Consider the following 21,400-nt stretch of genomic DNA (forward strand, 5'->3'; position numbering starts at 1 on the left):
CATCTAAGAATACATTGACATCCACTAAAACAAGACCAGTGAGTATGCATACAACGTTCAACTCACTGCTTAGCAGGAAAACCGTACCAGGTAACAGTCAGGGCTTCTCTACCCTCCTTTTCCATAACACTGCCCCTGTACATAGAAGAACCCCCCTTTCAAATCTTCTATCCACAAAGACCAGGTCCAAGGCCTTATCAAACATCAATTATTGATGACACGTCACTCATTGGAGTATATATCTCAGTGTTCCTTCACAAGGACTGCAGCCTCCTGAGGCTTCCATGTCACATATTTAGGGTGTTCTTGTCCGGGACTATAGGAATAATGGTGCGATGCCATGTGTGGGCTGACGTCCTCAAATAAGGACAGCACCTGTGGTTTATCTCTATAGCTGGAGATTGTGGGTTTGGTCTCTTCTGGGGACAGTTTTGGTGGTGGGGTGGATGTAAAATCATTGTCATCTTCCTGCCCCCCCTCGGTGGCTTCTGTTGCTCCAGCAACAAATAGGCCAGTAGCCTTGGGACTTAAGATGGCTGGAAAAGGGAACTAGGTGCAGCCCGACCTGAAATGAAGTCTGGGGAGGCTAGGGAGGGCGGGGCATAGGGCATGCCCTCCGCATTCACGACAGGAAATAATGGGATGGGCTTACGTGGATGTGGGACCCCACACACTGCACAAGTTTCATGCCAATCAGGATTTTGAGTTAGACAAAACGCACAAGTCCAACCCTCTGGGGATGACATTTAGGGTGGTGGGCGTTGCTTTCTAATGGGCTTGGCCATTTCCTGAGATGCCATTTTCTGAGCTGGTGCAATATAGAAATATCTACTATCTCCATCCCATTGCTTTTTCCATGCCAATTTTCTAACATCTTTTGACATTCTATACCATGCCTCAGCATCCATAAGGAGATCTTTATCTTTCAAAATCCCTCGCTTATTTAACAAGACATCTTTCCATTCTTGCTTCTCTTCTGCCGTTAACTTGACCGGTGTGGAATGATTAGACCCCATATTCAAAAGGGTAAACAATCTAAAACTAATACGTCAACCTGGATGTCTGGTCTGTGCCGTAGTGCACTTCCTCTCCTGGACCAGCAACTATACACATCCACAGAATACCCAAACTCCTATCTCAGTCCACACCTCGAACAGGTTGTCCTATCGCTTCTAGGAAGAAGTGTCACGTGGGTTATAGAAACTAAATTCACCCTCACTATATATTACTTCAAGTACTAGTAAACTCTGTTAACACTACATTAACCACATGAGAACGGTCCATCCAGAACATCAATAACACTGATTAAGACCAAAGTCAAGGGATTCTGCCAATGTTCCTCCTACCTAGGATCGTGGAGAACACATCAAATTCCACCAGATACAGTCAGGGCTCTTACCATAACTCTGTACTGGCCAAAACCAAAGTCAACCCCCCTTATCGTCTCCTCTCTGTGGGAGACGTACCAGGATACAGTCAGGGCTCTTACCATAACTCTGTACCTGGCCCTCAGCCTTATCAATTATCGACTATTGATGACACGCCACACATCGGTATATACCAACAGTATACCTTTTTATACCATCCCTTACATAAACAGTTAACGTTTTCCTTACAAAGTACAAGTTTCAATTAATTCTGCTGCTATTCACCGTGACACTTCCTCATTTCTGGCATAAGCGAACAAAGCACAGGACTTCCTGTTTTCCATAAGTAGCACGTAACTACCTCTGCTTGCTTCAAACAACCACACGCTTCAACAGGTTTCAACAGGTAAACACAATGACATAATAAGGACACTATATATACCATCCAAGTGGCTGATCTCACCTGCACATATAACCATATATATATATATACAGTCAGGGCCAGAAATATTTGGACAGTGACACAAGTTTTGTTATTTTAGCTGTTTACAAAAACATGTTCAGAAATACAATTATATATATAATATAGGCTGAAAGTGCACACTCCCAGCTGCAATATGAGAGTTTTCACATCCAAATCGGAGAAAGGGTTTAGGAATCATAGCTCTGTAATGCATAGCCTCCTCTTTTTCAAGGGACCAAAAGTAATTGGACAAGGGACTCTAAGGGCTGCAATTAACTCTGAAGGCGTCTCCCTCGTTAACCTGTAATCAATGAAGTAGTTAAAAGGTCTGGGGTTGATTACAGGTGTGTGGTTTTGCATTTGGAAGTTGTTGCTGTGACCAGACAACATGCGGTCTAAGGAACTCTCAATTGAGGTGAAGCAGAACATCCTGAGGCTGAAAAAAAAGAAAAAATCCATCAGAGAGACAGCAGACATGCTTGGAGTAGCAAAATCAACAGTCGGGTACATTCTGAGAAAAAAGGAATTGACTGGTGAGCTTGGGAACTCAAAAAGGCCTGGGCGTCCACGGATGACAACAGTGGTGGATGATCGCCACATACTTTATTTGGTGAAGAAGAACCCGTTCACAACATCAATTGAAGTCCAGAACACTCTCAGTGAAGTAGGTGTATCTGTCTCTAAGTCAACAGTAAAGAGAAGACTCCATGAAAGTAAATACAAAGGGTTCACATCTAGATGCAAACCATTCATCAATTCCAAAAATAGACAGGCCAGAGTTAAATTTGCTGAAAAACACCTCATGAAGCCAGCTCAGTTCTGGAAAAGTATTCTATGGACAGATGAGACAAAGATCAACCTGTACCAGAATGATGGGAAGAAAAAAGTTTGGAGAAGAAAGGGAACGGCACATGATCCAAGGCCCACCACATCCTCTGTAAAACATGGTGGAGGCAACGTGATGGCATGGGCATGCATGGCTTTCAATGGCACTGGGTCACTTGTGTTTATTGATGACATAACAGCGACAAGAGTAGCCGGATGAATTCTGAAGTGTACCGGGATATACTTTCAGCCCAGATTCAGCCAAATGCCGCAAAGTTGATCGGACGGCGCTTCATAGTACAGATGGACAATGACCCCAAGCATACAGCCAAAGCTACCCAGGAGTTCATGAGTGCAAAAAAGTGGAACATTCTGCAATGGCCAAGTCAATCACCAGATCTTAACCCAATTGAGCATGCATTTCACTTGCTCAAATCCAGACTTAAGACGGAAAGACCCACAAACAAGCAAGACCTGAAGGCTGCGGCTGTAAAGGCCTGGCAAACCATTAAGGAGGAAACCCAGCCTTTGGTGATGTCCATGGGTTCCAGACTTAAGGCAGTGATTGCCTCCAAAGGATTCGCAACAAAATATTGAAAATAAAAATATTTTGTTTGGATTTGGTTTAATTGTCCAATTACTTTTGACCTCCTAAAATGTGGAGTGTTTGTAAAGAAATGTGTACAATTCCTACAATTTCTATCAGATATTTTTGTTCAAACCTTCAAATTAAACGTTACAATCTGCACTTGAATTCTGTTGTAGAGATTTCATTTTAAATCCAATGTGGTGGCATGCAGAGCCCAACTCGCGAAAATTGTGTCACTGTCCAAATATTTCTGGACCTAACTGTGTATATATATATATATATATATATATATATATATCTCCATATAACCAGCGTATATCACAACTTCTTCCTTTTTCCTCTACCGTTAACTCAGAGAAAAACGAAACTTGGAACTTCTGCTTTCTCCAAAGAGCAGACAAAAACCCAAAACCACATTACATTACGTGATTTAGAATTACATTTATACAGACAGCTTAAGGTGAACGTGACCACCTTGGTGTGGGATCTCTTACGACGGCTTATCTCACGCGAGATGGCGGTCATTAGGTGTCTAGACTGGGACAGCCCAACCCCCCTTTCTAAATGCAAGTACACGCATGAGGTTTGCAAGGTGAGATTAGACAAATTGTCTCACCTGCATTTGGAGTGCGCATCTCCATCCCCTCTCGCGTAGTTGCCTTTCGAATCAAGATGTCAGCATGGCCATCCGTCATCCAGACTCCGTCCTAAGGTTTGTTGGGCGCCACTGTTAATGTTGGCCATATATTTACTGTGATGCAATCTAATAATCGTGCATCTACCTTAAACTGTCTGCAGTCCAAATTATGAGTCAATTGTGGTAGCATGCATACCACTCTTTTTCACACACACCAGAGACGTACTCGGATATGAATAGAAAGTAAGACTGATTTAATCCGGAAGTTGGACAAACATTTAAACAGAGTTATTGGCTAGGTGCCAAGAATACGTAACATGTCTCCTATTGGATAAAATAGAACAGCTTATTCTGTGATATACAATTTACTGTAATGTGCTTGGTTCCTCATTTATATTAAGCAATGTCAGCATGATTCACTTGTGACAAGACTCTGACTGTCTGAGTCTTATAATAAAGAGGTATATGTGTGGTACAGTTCAAACACCATTTAAAATCCTGTTCTTTTTGGATATCTCCATATAACTCTTATATACTCATAATAGTTCATAAGCTTGTCCATAACATAACTTCAATTGCCTCCGCACCAGGTCAATCGGGATAAAAAAAGGTAAAGTGCTGTGATTGTCGCATCTAATGGATACAACAATTCTGAGTGGCTGCAGGCTGCTATTTTTAGGCTGGAGGGCCCAATAGCTATGGGCCTCCCCAGCCTGAGAATACCAGCCCCCAGCTGTAGGCTTTATCATGGCTGGGTATCAAAATTGGGGGGATGGATGAACCGCAGGTCACTTTTTAATATTATTTATTTAAATAATTTAAAAAGAGCCATATAGGGTCCCTCTTATTTTAATACATGGCCAAGATAAGCATACAGCTGGGGGCTGCAGCCTGTAGGCATCTGCTTTATCTGCCATGCCAATTTATTTATTTATTTTTACACCATTATAGGGACGCAGACAGCATCTGTGAATCCAAGCAATCACAGATGCTATCACACAGGGTGGGGGCGTGGTCTGATTGCAACCAATCACAGACGTGACTGACAGTGGGTGGGGGAAGCAGTGAATATGTATGAGGGTTAATGAGTGGACCCGGAAGCAGTGTTACAGTCATACAGGAGATTTGGTAAGTATGACTGTCCTTCTCTAATTCACTTAGCCCTTTCTACCGCTATTTTACAGCACAATGTACGGGTCTGCATAGACTTATATGGGGATCGGTGTCTTGGTAGATGTTCAGGTTCAAGTCCAGTCACGAACTGGATTTTTTTTTAAAGTCCGTCCGGAAACGCCAAATGCGAACATCTGTGGGTTCGCCCATCTCTACTCATCACCATTTGGGCCAAGCTGTGATAAGTGACAACAACTTAGCTACAATGTCTACAGGCAGGGAGTCTGTGGTAGTCTGAGACACACCTCCTGTCTCATGATTGGTTCAGGCTACTGCTCCCTCCCACTGCAGCTCTGCTCCCCCGGAGTGATTGACATGTATAATACAAGCACAGCACAGGCTGATCAGGAAGCCACTGCATAGAGAAATGATTTCCAGTACAGCAATGGGGCAAAAATTATAAACTAGGAAAAAGGCGATTATCAGGTAATTGCCTTCCTTATTGAGATTGAGGCTAATAAACCCAGACAGGGGCAGCATGGAGGGTTAATTTAACATTATAGCGTTTCTGATAGGGATGCAGGATGCTAGTGCAATGTGTAAATTTTGGTGATTTATTTTTAATATTTTTTTATATTTTTGTAATATTTCCCATATGCATTTATGTAAATGTAGCGGAAGCAAAGAAACCACCGCCAGGCAGAGTCCAATTACAGTACAGGAGGCGAGGTTGCAGAAGCAAAGGAACAGCTTTATTAATAGACAAGAATTATACAGATAAGTCAACGATGAATTATAGTTTGGCAACAGCACTGCAGGTTCTAGCTGGGCCACACCAACACGGCCTCACCCCCGATATCACAGGTATCAATACAGGGGAAACTTTACGAAAAGAATTAGCTTACAACTGCACTAAAATAATAACTTAACTGGCCTCTGCTAATCGTACCGCACGGCTACCGCACTCTAGCTATTGAGCTCTACGGTAAACTAACAGGTGTGCACATCAGTAAAAGACTCCTGGAACCGTTGTGGGGGCAAGTCCACTCCCAGGAGCTTGATGCTGTGATGCTTGGGTGGTTCGTCAGTGTGCACTCTCCTTCCAGGGCAGCTGGGAACGTCTTTCACTTCCCGCACTTTTTGGGCAGGGTTAGTCCGACCGCACAGTCCAGAGATGAGTACCGACTCTGCCGACTAGTCCACAGAACACAGGGGAGCACCGTGTCTTAAAGTCATAGCGTTCTCATCCTTTCATAGGGGCCACACCCCTACATAAAGAAAAAAATTTGCATGGTCAAAAAAAATCACAATTTTTTTAATTAAAATCCAAAGTAAATATAAATAAAAAAATGTTATTTTTCCCTTACAAAATGTTTTACCATGAATAACAAATATTTAAAGGGAAACTGTCATAAAAATTCATGCTGCCCAAACCACGAGCAGCATAAATCCAGAGCCTGGCAGAATATTTGCAGCCTGATATATTCTACTCTGAAACACTCCAGTGTTTCAAAGAAAACATAGTATGAAGACTCGACTGGTCTGTCCCGAGTACACGCATGGATGAGTCTTGTCAGTCAACTGAAGCCGAGAGGCAAGAAGTCAACTGGTGGCGGTTCCGAACTAGTCATTTGTCAGCTGTTCCTTTATAGTTTCTGATAGGCTCTTCAAACTATGTTTTTTCTGAAACACCGGAACGTTTCAGAGAAAAGCCTACAATTGCACAACCAGGCTTTGATTCATACTGTCCGTGGTTTGTATGACAGGTACTCTTTCAAACATACACATAATTATTCCACCACAAGGGTAATGTTTCATGGACGTTTGCTCTAAACTTGCAGAGTGTCACGGTGGCATGAGATGCTGTTTACACTTCAAATTCTGACACTCCAAACTATGTTTAATGCTCAGGCTAGCAAGAGTTAAGGCCACTTTACACACAGAGATAAATCTTTGGCAGATCTGTGGTTGCAGTGAAATTGTGGACAATCAGTGCCAGGTTTGTGGCTGTGTACAAATGGAACAATATGTCCATGATTTCACTGCAACCACAGCTCTGCCAAAGATTTATCTCTGTGTGTGACGGGGCCTTTAACCTCTTCTTCCCTGCTGGTTACCTCTGGGATCACATGTTGTTGGAAAACTATATATTTGCTCCCCACCTTTTTAAGATGGTGGAATCTGTCTTCCCATGCCGACTATAGCTTACTGCTATGTTGGTCTGTGTGCTGTTGTGCCTCAGTCCTGCTGATGATGGTATTGCTTTCTTCTTGGAGTTATTGTGGAGTTCTCCTGTTTTCTTGTTGTTTCCTCCCTGCTCTTATTTTCTTCTTAAGCTCTTACTGTCTTTTACATCTGTGTGTGCTCCAAGAGATAGAGTTTTGGTTTCCCATGTTTGTCTATTTCTGTTGGCTTTATGACTCTTGCCCCAGCTCTCTCCAGGGGTTGGGGGAGGGGGTATAAGACCAGGGCTTGTCAGGAGCAGGGCAAGGAAGGCGGCGCAGACATCCTCACCTTCAGAGGTAACTCTGAGAGAAGGGATAGCTAGGGTACCCTAGTCTGAGGGCCAGTCTAGGAGCCCCTGTCCCCAGCTCTCTCCCCGATGACTGTGACAGGTAATGACAGGTACTATAAAATAAGGCATTATTCATCCAACCTTCAAGAATAAGATGGAAATTATTCAACACAGAAAGACCTATGTCTCCAAAGCAGCAGCTCATCTCACAAAAAAAGCTCTCTTAAAAAAAAAAATCTTGTTCCCAAAAATATGTTGACACAAATACAAGTGATTTAAAAAAAGTACTGGACAAAATTTAAGAAAATGATGAAAAAAAACAAAACAAAAAAAAAAAAAATTCATTTAGTATTAATTTGTACTGACCGACTTCCAGAATAGATTTAACATGTGAATGTTGTAAAAACAAATCCTGAAAAATAATTGTGGAATTTCTGTGTTTTTTTAATTCCTCTCCAAAAAAATGTTTTAAAAAAAGATTTCAATGTCACATAGAGGGACTGCAGACATTCAGCACAAGACAAGACAACCTCTCTAATTACTTTGCAGGGTGTTTATAGAAATGTGTGACTTTAAGGTCGTGTCACCTTTGAACTAGTTTTACTCAGTCTTTGTTGATCCAGTCTTTGTTGATCGGCTGCAGTGGTATTGTCCCATTGGGAGCACTGAAGCCAATCAACGTTGGCTGCAATATTGTTGTTGTGACATCATGGCTGCAGCCAATCAACAAAGATGGGAGCAGCGGCGGAAAGGTATGGCTGCACCCGGGGAGGGTAGTTGAAGCTCAGCTTCTTATTTTTTACAACATTGAACTATGGGCTAAAAACAGTTACAAGAGGACAGCCCCTTTAAAATATAAATATGACCAGTGATAAAAATTCTTGGTAAACATATTTTTCCTTTTTTTTCTGAAAGGTATTCCCTGCGGTGCTATGATGATGGAGTGTGGGCCATGCCGGTGGCTGAACGAGAAGAAGGGCTCCAAACATGTCGTCCTTGCTGTAGTTTTTGTAGCTCTGCTGGTGGATAATATGCTTTTCACAGTGGTTGGTATGTCAGTCTCCTTCCTCGTGAGATGTTACTCATGTTTATTAAAGGGGTATCCCCATCTTAAAGGTGGTATATGTGCCTTTATCACTTCTGCATTTATGGGTCTTAGAACATTTAAAACTTCACGACATTCCATTTCTCCATTAAAGTTTAGTGAGTATGTGACGACCTCCAAAAATACACAAATTAGGGGTCCTTGAAAGCATTGTTCCCCCAAATGACCCTGAAAAACAGACAACACATGTCATATAACTCATACATTTAAATTAAAGGTGACCGTACGGAAATGATAGGGGCTTCCCGAACTTGTGCATTCTGCTACAGAAAAATATGATCAGATAGTCTCGCCTTAGAAAACTACATGTGTAATGAGATAGAGTGGTGGATAATGGAGGTCACTTGTGTAATAAAGTTATCTACCCATTATCAGGGTGAACTTTAGGAACTCCAGGATATGGGGTGAACTTCAAAATATCTATCCTGCTAATGTGGTGAACTTTAGGAACACCAGGATATGGGGTGAACTCCAAAATAACTACCCTGCTCTCATCATGAACTTTAGGAACACCAGGATATGGGGTGAACTCCAAAATAACTACCCTGCTCTCATCATGAACTTTAGGAACACCAGGATATGGGGTGAACTCCAAAATAACTACCCTGCTCTCATCATGAACTTTAGGAACACCAGGATATGCGGTGAACTCTGAAATAACCACCCTGCCATCATGATGAACTGTAGGAACACCAGGATATGGGGTGAACTCCAAAATAACTACCCGGCTATTATGATGAACTGTAGGAACACCAGGATATGGGGTGAACTCTGAAATATCTACCTTGCTATCATGATAAACTGTAGGAACACCAGGATATGGGGTGAACTCCAAAATAGCTACCCTGCCATCACGATGAACTTACCCTGCTATTATGATGAGCTTTAGGAACACCAGGATATGGGGTGAACTCTGAAATAACTACCCTGCTATCATGATGAACTTTAGGAACACCAGGTTGTGAGGTGAAATCCAAAATAACTACCCTGGATATCAAAAGAGGTTCTCCACTTAAAGGGAAGGTGTCGTCAAAAAAAAAAAAAGATTCCAATAACTGAAAAAATGTAAAGTAATAATGTTTTAATGTTTAGTTTAAATATTATTTTTTTTTAATTGAGCGAAATAAAAAAAAAAAATGAAAAAGTTTGATATTTTCCACTGTTAAATACTAGGGGGAGCAGCTACTGAAATCCTACTGAATTTCCACTGTAGAAAAAGCTCAGATTACAGCCTGCAGTAAAGTGGGCGGAGTCTGCTCTCCTGTGCGTGATGGCACGCCTCCCTCCTCCTAATCTGAGTGTTTACAACAGATAACAGAGAATGACATGTAAGGACACAATGCACAGCCATTTTGTTGGTGACCAGAAATGCCTAAAGTGTCACCAAGGACAGCAGGAGTATCACACAGGACAGGATTAGATACATGGCCCTGCAGACAGTATCACACAGGATAGGATTAGATTCACAGCTCTGCAGACAGTATCACACAGGATAGGATTAGATACACGGCTCTGCAGGAGTATCACACAGGACAGGATTAGATACATGGCCCTGCAGACAGTATCACACAGGATAGGATTAGATTCACAGCTCTGCAGACAGTATCACACAGGATAGGATTAGATACACGGCTCTGCAGGAGTATCACACAGGACAGGATTAGATACATGGCCCTGCAGACAGTATCACACAGGATAGGATTAGATACACGGCTCTGCAGGAGTATCACACAGGACAGGATTAGATACATGGCCCTGCAGACAGTATCACACAGGATAGGATTAGATTCACAGCTCTGCAGACAGTATCACACAGGATAGGATTAGATACACGGCTCTGCAGGAGTATCACACAGGACAGGATTAGATACATGGCCCTGCAGACAGTATCACACAGGATAGGATTAGATACACGGCTCTGCAGGAGTATCACACAGGACAGGATTAGATACATGGCCCTGCAGACAGTATCACACAGGATAGGATTAGATTCACAGCTCTGCAGACAGTATCACACAGGATAGGATTAGATACACGGCTCTGCAGGAGTATCACACAGGACAGGATTAGATACATGGCCCGGCAGACAGTATCATACAGGAGGATTAGATGCACAGCTCAGCAGACAGTATCATACAGGATAGGATTAGATACACAGCTCAGCAGACCATAACACAGGCTAAGATTAGATACACAGCTCAGCACACAGTATCACACAGGAGAGGATTAGATACACAGCACTGCAGACCATATCACAAAGCAGAGGATTAGATACAGCTCAGTAGACAGTACCACACAGGAGAGGATTAGATACACAGCTCAGCAGACAGTACCACACAGGAGAGGATTAGATACACAGCAGTGGAGACCATATCACACAGCAGAGGATTAGATACACAGCTCAGCAGACAGTATCACACAGGAGAGGATTAGATACACAGCAGTGCAGACCATATTACACAGCGGAGGATTAGATACACAGCTCAGCAGACAGTATCACACAGGAGAGGATTAGATACACAGCAGTGCAGACCATATCACAGAGTAGAGGATTAGATACACAGCTCAGCAGACAGTATCACACAGGAGAGGATTAGATACACAGCAGTGCAGACCATATCACACAGCAGAGGATTAGATACACAGCAGTGCAGACCATATCACAGAGTAGAGGATTAGATACACAGCTCAGCAGACAGTATCACACAGGAGAGGATTAGATACACAGCAGTGCAGACCATATTACACAGCAGAGGATTAGATACACAGCTCAGCAGACAGTATCACACGGGAGAGGATTAGATACACAGCTCAGCAGACAGTATCACACAGCAGAGGATTAGATACACAGCTCAGCACACAGTATCACACAACATAGGATTAGATACAAAGCCCTGCAGACAGTATCACACAGGAAAGGATTAGATATACAGCTCAGCAGACAGTATCACACAGGAGAGGATTAGCTACACAGCTCAGCAGACAGTTTCACACGATAGGATTAGATACACAGCTATGCAGACAGTATCACACAGGAGAGGATTAGATACACAGCCCTGCAGACAGTATCACACAGGAGAGGATTAGATACACAGCTCAGCAGACAGTATCACACAACATAGGATTAGATACACAGCTCAGCAGACAGTATCACACAGGAGACGATTAGATACACAGCTCAGCAGACAGTATCACACAGCAGAGGATTAGATACACAGCTCAGCACACAGTATCACACAACATAGGATTAGATACAAAGCCCTGCAGACAGTATCACACAGGAAAGGATTAGATACACAGCTCAGCAGACAGTATCACACAGGAGAGGATTAGATACACAGCCCTGCAGACAGTATCACACAGGAGAGGATTAGATACACAGCTGTGCAGACAGTATCACACAGGATAGGATTAGATACACAGCTCAGCACACAGTATCACACAGGAGAGGATTAGATACACAGCTCAGCAGACCATATCACACAGCAAAGGATTAGATACACAGCTCAGTAGACAGTATCACACAGGATAGGATTAGATACACAGCTCAGCAGACAGTATCACACGATAGGGTTAGATACAAAGCCCTGCAGACAGTATCACACAGGAGGATTAGATACACAGCTCAGCAGACAGTATCACACAGGAGAGGATTAGATACACAGCTCAGTTGACAGTATCACACAACATAGGATTAGATACACAGCTCTGCAGACAGTATCACACAGGAGATTAGATACACAGCTATGCAAACAGTATCACACAGGATAGGATTAGATACACAACCCTGCAGACAGTATTGTGGCGCCCCTGACCTGGTCAGGCACCACTGAGTACTGCACCCATGCTGGGGACAGTACAAACAGGTAATCCAGAAGGCTGACCGAGGTGTGACTACACAGGCGCATAGTGATCAGGTCTCACACATGTACCTTTGAGAGGACCCCTGGGGACCCCAGGAGGGGGGAAAAGCCTTCACCTCCACTGGAATAGTGGAGGGGGCCAAAAGCCTCCATCTCCTCTCAAGGGGTGTGGTAGGAGAGCCTGGTTGCTAGGTGGCGTAGGCAAGAACAGGAGAGGAGGAGCAGTGAGCCGGTTCAGTGCAGAGTCCAGGGAGCTCGGGAGAGGAGCAGACCCCTGGGGCTGTTGCAGTCTGACAGCGTCCGCGCAGTGGCTACCGACGGGGGAGAACGGTCACCTAGGAGTGCTACCCGAAACCCATCTCCAGCTAAGAGAGAGCACAGAGTGGGAAGTAAGGAGACTGCTAGGGAGTACCAGGCCCAAACGGGCGGCAGATCCCGGAGCGGGGATAGATCCACCTTTCCTTGCTAAACCTGCCGGTGTGGGGCCCTCAAAGCCCACACCACAACACCTAAAAGCCGCAGCCACGTAGCCACAGTTAGGGCCCATAGCTCACAGGAGGCAAGCAGCTGGAGTGATCTGGTCCAGGCGACAAGCAAACGGCAACCGAAGGGGAGAGAGGCTTCAGCAACTTCCCTGGGTGACCCCCATAGGGACTAAAAGTCGGGGTTACCCCAAACCACTAAGGGCTAAGGAAGGCGAGTCGGTAGTCACCATCATAAGTCAGCCTGAAGGATACCTGGTTCCAGCCTGGTTCATCCCAGCTACGCCCGGGTTACTCACCCTGCCATCTGAAATGAGTAAAACCCCTGAAAGACATCCTGCTTGTGTGGAGTTATTCTGCGCCTTGTGGTTCTACACACCTACACCGGGCCCTGGGGCTTGCCTCACTCTCAGGAGGCTATCTCAACTGACTGCACACACCATCAGCCCCAGGCGACCCTCAACCTGCAGTGGCGGTCCCCACTGACCGCAATACTGAGAGTGGCGTCACGGCAAACAGAAGATTTCCTACCGGTGACAAGATCCAGACTGACAGCGGAGTCCCTGAAGGTAATGCACCGATACAGCGTCCCCGGGGCTCGACATCTGGCGTCACGAACAGGATAAGGACTAGACCTGTTCAGACAGGTGACCATGTGCCTGGGCGGTCCGCTTGAAAAATTGGAAGCGCCGCCATATTGCCACCATGAAAAGCGCGCTGAAAAACAACAGCAGCCCGCGCTGGGAGAAGTTACCGCCCACGAAGAGGTGTGGCTACCCAGAGATCCCCTGCAGAGTTCTGACCTCGCTTGTAGAGAGAGCGGAAGCGTCCAGAGACGGCGGAACGGAAAAGAAGCCAGCAGCTTGTTGTTAGAGAAAATGGCGTCTGAATGCAGAGACCCAGAGCCAGGCTCCGCTGCCTGGTGGTGTCGGGAGCTCGCCGAGTTCTGCGATCAACTGGAGGCCAGGGTCGGAAGGCTGATCAGAGAGGGACGTGCGGAGTTCCTGGGAATGACCGCGGCGGTTCAGGCCTATGAAGAGAGAGCCGCGCGCCGAGTGCCAGACCGGGCGGTGACGACTCAGACCCCGATGCTGCCACCGATGGGTGAGTCCAGTGATGCCCCTGCCAGCGCGAGTGCCCCGACCCCTGCTGCCACGTCCGCGGTCCCTGAAGAGGCGTCCGGCGCGGCGACGCTGAAGCAGGCCGCAGCCACGCCAGGTGCAGCCCGCCAAGCTCAGGCCGCCGCAGCGATGCCCTGCTCGGCCCACCAAGACCCTGTCCCTGCAGCAACGCCCAGTCCGGTCCGCAGAGAACCGGCTGCCACCGCGACCCTCATCCGCGCCGCAGGAGTGACGCTGACCCAGGCCGCCGCCATGCTAGGCCCGGCCCGCCGAGACCCCACCGCAGCCGCAACGCTCGTCCGCGCCGCAACGCTCGTCCGCGCCGCAAGTGAGGTGCTGAACCAGGCCGCAGCCACGCCAGGTGCGGCCCGCCAAGCTCCGATCGCTGCAGCGACGCCCAGCCCAGTCTGCAAAGACCCCATCGCAGCTGCGACGCCGATCCAAGCCGCGACAGCGACGCCGATCCAAGCCGCGACAGCGACGCCGATCCAGGCCGCCGCAGCGATGCCCTGCCCGGCCCGCCAAGACCAGGCCGCCGCCATGCCAGGCGCGGCCCGCCAAGACCAGGCCGCCGCCATGCCAGGCGCGGCCCGCCAAGACCAGGCCGCCGCCATATCGGGCGCGGCCCGCCAAGAAAAGACAGACGTACCATTGTTTACCCCGGCCTGCAAGGCCAGAGCAGACACCGCTCCCCAGTCCAAGGAAGTCCCTGCAAGGAAATCCCTGGTAGGTGAGGACCCCGCATACTGGCAGCTGAAGGCTGACCTGGAGGCCAAGTTCCCACAGGAGATGGTGGACCGGTATATGCTCCCTCCGCATACCCCCAAGAGGATTCAGACGACTCCTGCAGCAACCACGCCAAAGAGTCCCCCGCCTGGGCCTGCTGATGAAAGTCCATCCCCAGCACTGCCACCAAAGGAGTGCTCAGAAGAACTAAGGGGGAGGGGAGGCCAGGAAGCTGAGGAGCTGACTCAGGAGCCACCAGCAGTGGATCCATGCCCAGAGCCGGAGATGTTGCCATATTCCCGCTGGGATGAGGAAGACCTAACACCGTCTGCTGAAGAAGATCTACCCAAAAGCCTCACCTGGGAGCTTGTAAGCTGTACCTCGCAGAATCCAGTCCGCAAGACACGGCGCCGTAGTAGAACCCAGTCTTTCCCTGCACCGCAGTCTCCAGAGCAGAGAGATGAAATAACGGCCAGAGACCTAGAGGAGAAACGGTTCCTGAGAAGAGCCAAAGCCCAGGTCAGAGGACCCCTATGTCGAGGAGTAGTAGAAGATTTCAGCCTAAAATCAGGATACGGCTTTATAGTTGCACCTGGTATGAAAGAAGGCATTTTTGTCAACAGAAGAGACGTTAGAGCTCATTTGCCCAGAGGACATCCTGGAAGAAACCTAAGAATGGGAGACACAGTGCAATTTACAATGCATCAAGGAGAAAGAGGCTGGTATGCACTCGATGTAACACCATGTCCTAAAGAGAAAGAAACAGACACAGAAGAAGAAAGAGGTCAAGAAAGCAACAGGTGCCGCAGCCCTACAGGCCCAAGCCCTGGTGAGGAGGAATCCACATAAAGTAAGAAGCACAACAAGTTACTGTTTTGACAAGTTTGAAGTTTTGCAACGTTTTCAAGTTTAAGCAATGTGCCCACATAAACTAATGTGAGAAATGAACCTTAAGGCTATGAACTGGCTATAGCCACAAACTCTCGCAGTGTAAATAGTTACACCAGAGGGCACCACCACCACCAGAGCCAGCCTGTTTAGGGGCTTGGCTCGTCTGCAACCAGGGAGCACGTCCGTATATAGGGCCTTGGCTCACCTGCAACCAGAGAGCATGCCTGTTTATGGGGCCTGGCTCTCCACCACAAAGAGGGTATCTGGTCAGCACCAACTGTGGAGGCCGCCTCTACATCCTGCCAGAAGAGGCTGAAGGCGCGGATCCACCAGGCCAGGTATACCCTGAAACCACCAGCCCATGTAAGCCGCCTCTACATCCTGCCAGAAGTGGCTGAAGGCGCGGCCAACGTGAAAGGGTTTAGGGTGGGTTAACGGACTTGTGGGTGGAGGGTGGTGATGTATGGTACCTGGTGCTTTTAAAAATGTTTTACCATGTTTTAATGTTTTATGCATTTTAAAATGTTGTCTTGCAGCCCGAGGACGTGCTGGTGATAACTAAGGGGGAATGTGGCGCCCCTGACCTGGTCAGGCACCACTGAGTACTGCACCCATGCTGGGGACAGTACAAACAGGTAATCCAGAAGGCTGACCGAGGTGTGACTACACAGGCGCATAGTGATCAGGTCTCACACATGTACCTTTGAGAGGACCCCTGGGGACCCCAGGAGGGGGGAAAAGCCTTCACCTCCACTGGAATAGTGGAGGGGGCCAAAAGCCTCCATCTCCTCTCAAGGGGTGTGGTAGGAGAGCCTGGTTGCTAGGTGGCGTAGGCAAGAACAGGAGAGGAGGAGCAGTGAGCCGGTTCAGTGCAGAGTCCAGGGAGCTCGGGAGAGGAGCAGACCCCTGGGGCTGTTGCAGTCTGACAGCGTCCGCGCAGTGGCTACCGACGGGGGAGAACGGTCACCTAGGAGTGCTACCCGAAACCCATCTCCAGCTAAGAGAGAGCACAGAGTGGGAAGTAAGGAGACTGCTAGGGAGTACCAGGCCCAAACGGGCGGCAGATCCCGGAGCGGGGATAGATCCACCTTTCCTTGCTAAACCTGCCGGTGTGGGGCCCTCAAAGCCCACACCACAACACCTAAAAGCCGCAGCCACGTAGCCACAGTTAGGGCCCATAGCTCACAGGAGGCAAGCAGCTGGAGTGATCTGGTCCAGGCGACAAGCAAACGGCAACCGAAGGGGAGAGAGGCTTCAGCAACTTCCCTGGGTGACCCCCATAGGGACTAAAAGTCGGGGTTACCCCAAACCACTAAGGGCTAAGGAAGGCGAGTCGGTAGTCACCATCATAAGTCAGCCTGAAGGATACCTGGTTCCAGCCTGGTTCATCCCAGCTACGCCCGGGTTACTCACCCTGCCATCTGAAGTGAGTAAAACCCCTGAAAGACATCCTGCTTGTGTGGAGTTATTCTGCGCCTTGTGGTTCTACACACCTACACCGGGCCCTGGGGCTTGCCTCACTCTCAGGAGGCTATCTCAACTGACTGCACACACCATCAGCCCCAGGCGACCCTCAACCTGCAGTGGCGGTCCCCACTGACCGCAATACTGAGAGTGGCGTCACGGCAAACAGAAGATTTCCTACCGGTGACAAGATCCAGACTGACAGCGGAGTCCCTGAAGGTAATGCACCGATACAGCGTCCCCGGGGCTCGACAGTATCACCGGTACACACACAAGTACTCACATGCAGTGGCGCGCACACACACACACCCCAGCCCTGATGGGGACCTTGTGCGCCACACACACACACACACACACACACACATCACCCCTGATGGGGACCTTGTGCCATACGCACACAATCCCCCCTGATGGGGACCTTGTGACACTGACACACACACACACACACACCACCCCTGATGGGGACCTTGTGACACTGACACACACACACACACACATCACCCCTGATGGGGACCTTGTGACACTGACACACACACACACACACACACACACCACCCCTGATGGGGACCTTGTGACACTGACACACACACACACACACCACCCCTGATGGGGACCTTGTGACACTGACACACACACACACACACACCACCCCTGATGGGGACCTTTTGACACTGACACACACACACACATCACCCCTGATGGGGACCTTGTGACACACACACACATCACCCCTGATGGGGACCTTGTGACAAACACACACACACATCACCCCTGATGGGGACCTTGTGACACACACACACAGCAGAGCGCAGAGCCGGGTGAGCTGCGGCGGCGGGCAGAGCCGGGTGAGCTGCGGCCAGAGCCGGGTGAGCTGCGGCCAGAGCCGGGTGAGCTGCGGCGGCGGCCAGAGCCGGGTGAGCTGCGGCCAGAGCCGGGTGAGCTGCGGCGGCGGACAGAGCCGGGTGAGCTGCGGCGGCGGACAGACAGGGAGCTTGGGAGAACGGAGGGAGGTGTCATTGGAGACGGTAACAGCGGGGGGGAGCGGCGGCGTCAGTAGCTGGGGCAGAGCAGGGGCTGGGGAGAACGGAGGGATGGGGTGTCATCGGAGACTGTAACAAGGGGAGGGGAGGGGCGGCGGCGGCCCGTACTCACACATTTCGACAGGTGACAGGGGTAAAGTGGAGCAAACAGCACACACTGTGAGCTCCACAATAATGGCGCTGAACTCCTCCCTCTTGTGTTCTGGACAGCCCAGGGGGGCGCGTCCTTGTCACAGCAGACGCCCACTGTAACGTATGGCAAGGGGTCGGAGCCCGACTATCAGAGTCTATGCACAGGGGCTGCCATAAAGGAAGGAGTTACTGTCGTTACACACACGGCAAATCCAGCATGGCAGCCCCTAGTGCCTCCAGTAAAATAAGAATTACATAAAAACTAAATAAGCTGCGATTTTCATTTTGTATTAGAAATACTTGATTTCATAATCACTATTTTTATTACAAAAATAAAAAACCGCGATACCTTCCCTTTAAGGTGAACAGTGGATACCTATCTTCTGATAGTAAAATTATATAGTTTGGTGTGTGTCAGACACCCAGCACGCCCACAAATCAGCTTTTTAACCAATTCAATACCAGCTCATTTACCCCTGTTTCGGACCAGGCACATGTTCGGAAGGGTTTTGCTCCTGCAGCTTACAGAGCTGTAAAATGTTCTCATTATCGGATATTCAGATCGTTTTGCATGTTTTTTCATGATTCATGGGACCTAATTTTTATTTTATTATCATACTTTTTTTTTGTACTGTATATATCGGACATGTTTTGTTTCTTTTCTGTGGGAGAAGCTAGTAACATGGATTTGGATTGACAGCAGCTTTTTTTTTTTAATGTCCTTATTACGGTAGTTACTATATATATTTTACATTTATTTCACATATTGTGCCTACCTCTCCATAAGGTCATAAAAGACACTTGGAGGGCAATTGAACATTTAAATTCTTTTATCTGATTTTCCCTGTAACTGGGGCTGGTATGTCATCCCCAGTAATATAGGAATTTCAGTCTACTGACTACATAGCAGAGCTGAATGAGTCTCCTGGGACCCAGCAGCACCTGCTCCCTCCCTGCACCCGGCGATCACATGACTGCTGGGTCCAGCAAAAGGATGAGTGGTCAGCGCTTCCTATACATCACTTGTTTCATGCTGTGTAAAAAGCGATCAAGAAGACAGAGACGGTAATAGACTATCACTGCCTTCTATATGGGGAGTCTGGCTGTGTCTGACAATCTTGTGCAGCTGGTATACTATACCATGACATTTTAAAACAACGCTAAAGCGTATAACGCGGACTACCTGAATGTTTAAAATATATGAGAGGTCCGGAAATAGGTAATTGTTGAAATGATTTGAGACTGAGCACCAGTTCTTGGCAGTAGCCACTAAACAGTGTATGAAGCTGTTTATATTTGGCTTCAGCCTATCAGGTGGGGTATCAGGTGTTGGACTTGCACCGATCTGACATTGATTAGCTTTCCTAAGGATATATCATCAATATCTCAGTAGTGGACAAACCCTCATTGCTATAAATTAGAGATGTAAGAAAAACCATGGCACTGCAGTGTTGATGTAAATAACATTAATAATTTATTTCAAACTGCAATTAGATAATACATCATTTGACGTTTTGGCCTATCTGGCCTTCTTCAGAACCAATTGCAGTGGTGAAAGTGAAAACCATAAAATATACAGCGCTGGTGGGGCACAAAAAATGTTGTGCTGTGGAGTCATATCCTAGTTGAGCACCCACTACCAAGACTGGAGTGATACTTATCCTTATGTTCTATAAATTTGAAAGATAAGCCATACTAGGTCATACTATGTTTTGTCACACCTGACAATTCCCCCATAAACTCCCAGAAAAAGCAGAAAACTCCTGGAAGGTGTTGTAGAAGCCTCCCAAGAAGCAGTGCTCTCTTACGCTTCCTGTGTCTGATGCCAGGGAGGGGGAATTAGATCAGGACTAGTCAGGAGGAGGACCAGGAAGGAGACTCAGGCCTCTCCACTATTAGGAGTAACCCTGAGAATAGGGATAGCATAGGGCCCCCTAGATTTAGAGCCCCGGTTCCCTGCTATCCCATAGTAATCATTATTGAGCTGAGTCCAACATCCAGATGCACACTCAGAGGGCTAGAGCTAGTGTGAAGGGGCATGGCCTTCATAAAGAGGCATGGTATTGGAAAATAAATCACTGCAACAGAACATAAAGTCGGATTGTGTATTGCATTGCCAAGGGCTGGTACCGAATTAGGATTGTTAAAGTGCAATTACATCCAGGTCCTGGTGAGGCCCAAAGGACCTTTGTTCTTTAACCCTAGAACGCGCAACCATAGAAATCAACCATAGAATACAAGTAACCTAGCAGGCCTGTGAGGCCCCAGGTATGCGTTCTAGGGTTAAGAAGATACTAGTAATATAAGAGGCTTATGGTAAGTGGGGTCCTGTTAGAAATTTTTTTTGGGATGTAGAAGCTTCCAATTATGTCTGCCTTGGCTCCCACAGAAGGACCATAACACTTAAGAGGGCTTTACACGGTAGCGATATCGCTAGCAATTTGTAGCGATAGCGAGCGTGTAAGTACCCGCCCCCGTCGCGCATGCGATTGTTTGTGATCGCTGCCGTAGCGAACATTATCGCTACGGCAGCGTCACACATACTTACCTGGTCGGCGTCGGCGCTGTGACTGTCGAACAATCCCTCCTTCAAGGGGGAGGGACATTCGGCATCACAGCGACGTCACCGCAACGTCACTAAGCGGCCGGCCAATCAAAGCGGAGGGGCGGAGATGAGCACGACGTAACATCCCGCCCACCTCCTTTCTTCCTCATTGTGGCCAGCGGCAGGTAAGGAGACGTTCCTCGCTCCTGCGGTGTCCCACACAGCGATGTGTGCTGCCGCATGAGCGATGAACCACCTGGATAAACAACCCTTACCGATTTTTGAGTTTGGGACGACCTCTCCATGGTGAACGATTTTCACCATTTTTGAGGTCGCTTAAGGTCGCTGGTCAGTGTCACACGCTGCGATATCGTTAATGACGCCGGATGTGCGTCACTAACAACTTGACCCCGACGACAAAATATTAACGATATCGTAGCGTGTAAAGCCCCCTTTAGATGTTATCTTGACTCTTAAGATATTCTAGTATTGTGAGATCAAAGTTCAAATTTTTCTTCAGCT

General features: G+C 47.5%; 1 protein-coding gene across 1 annotated transcript in view; it reads left to right on the top strand.

Annotated features, from left to right (window-relative positions):
* Positions 1 to 21,400, top strand: part of SLC18A1 (solute carrier family 18 member A1) — a 118,157-nt gene that overhangs the window by 15,603 nt on the left and 81,154 nt on the right. Inside the window, exon 2 of the mRNA XM_075343061.1 lies at positions 8,425 to 8,559. Within this exon, the coding sequence (XP_075199176.1) occupies positions 8,442 to 8,559 (118 nt within the window). The 5' untranslated portion in view covers positions 8,425 to 8,441. The remainder of the gene's footprint in view (positions 1 to 8,424; positions 8,560 to 21,400) is intronic.

Source organism: Anomaloglossus baeobatrachus, chromosome 4 (assembly GCF_048569485.1).
Source record: "Anomaloglossus baeobatrachus isolate aAnoBae1 chromosome 4, aAnoBae1.hap1, whole genome shotgun sequence".
In the NCBI taxonomy this organism is placed as follows: Eukaryota; Metazoa; Chordata; class Amphibia; order Anura; family Aromobatidae; genus Anomaloglossus; species Anomaloglossus baeobatrachus.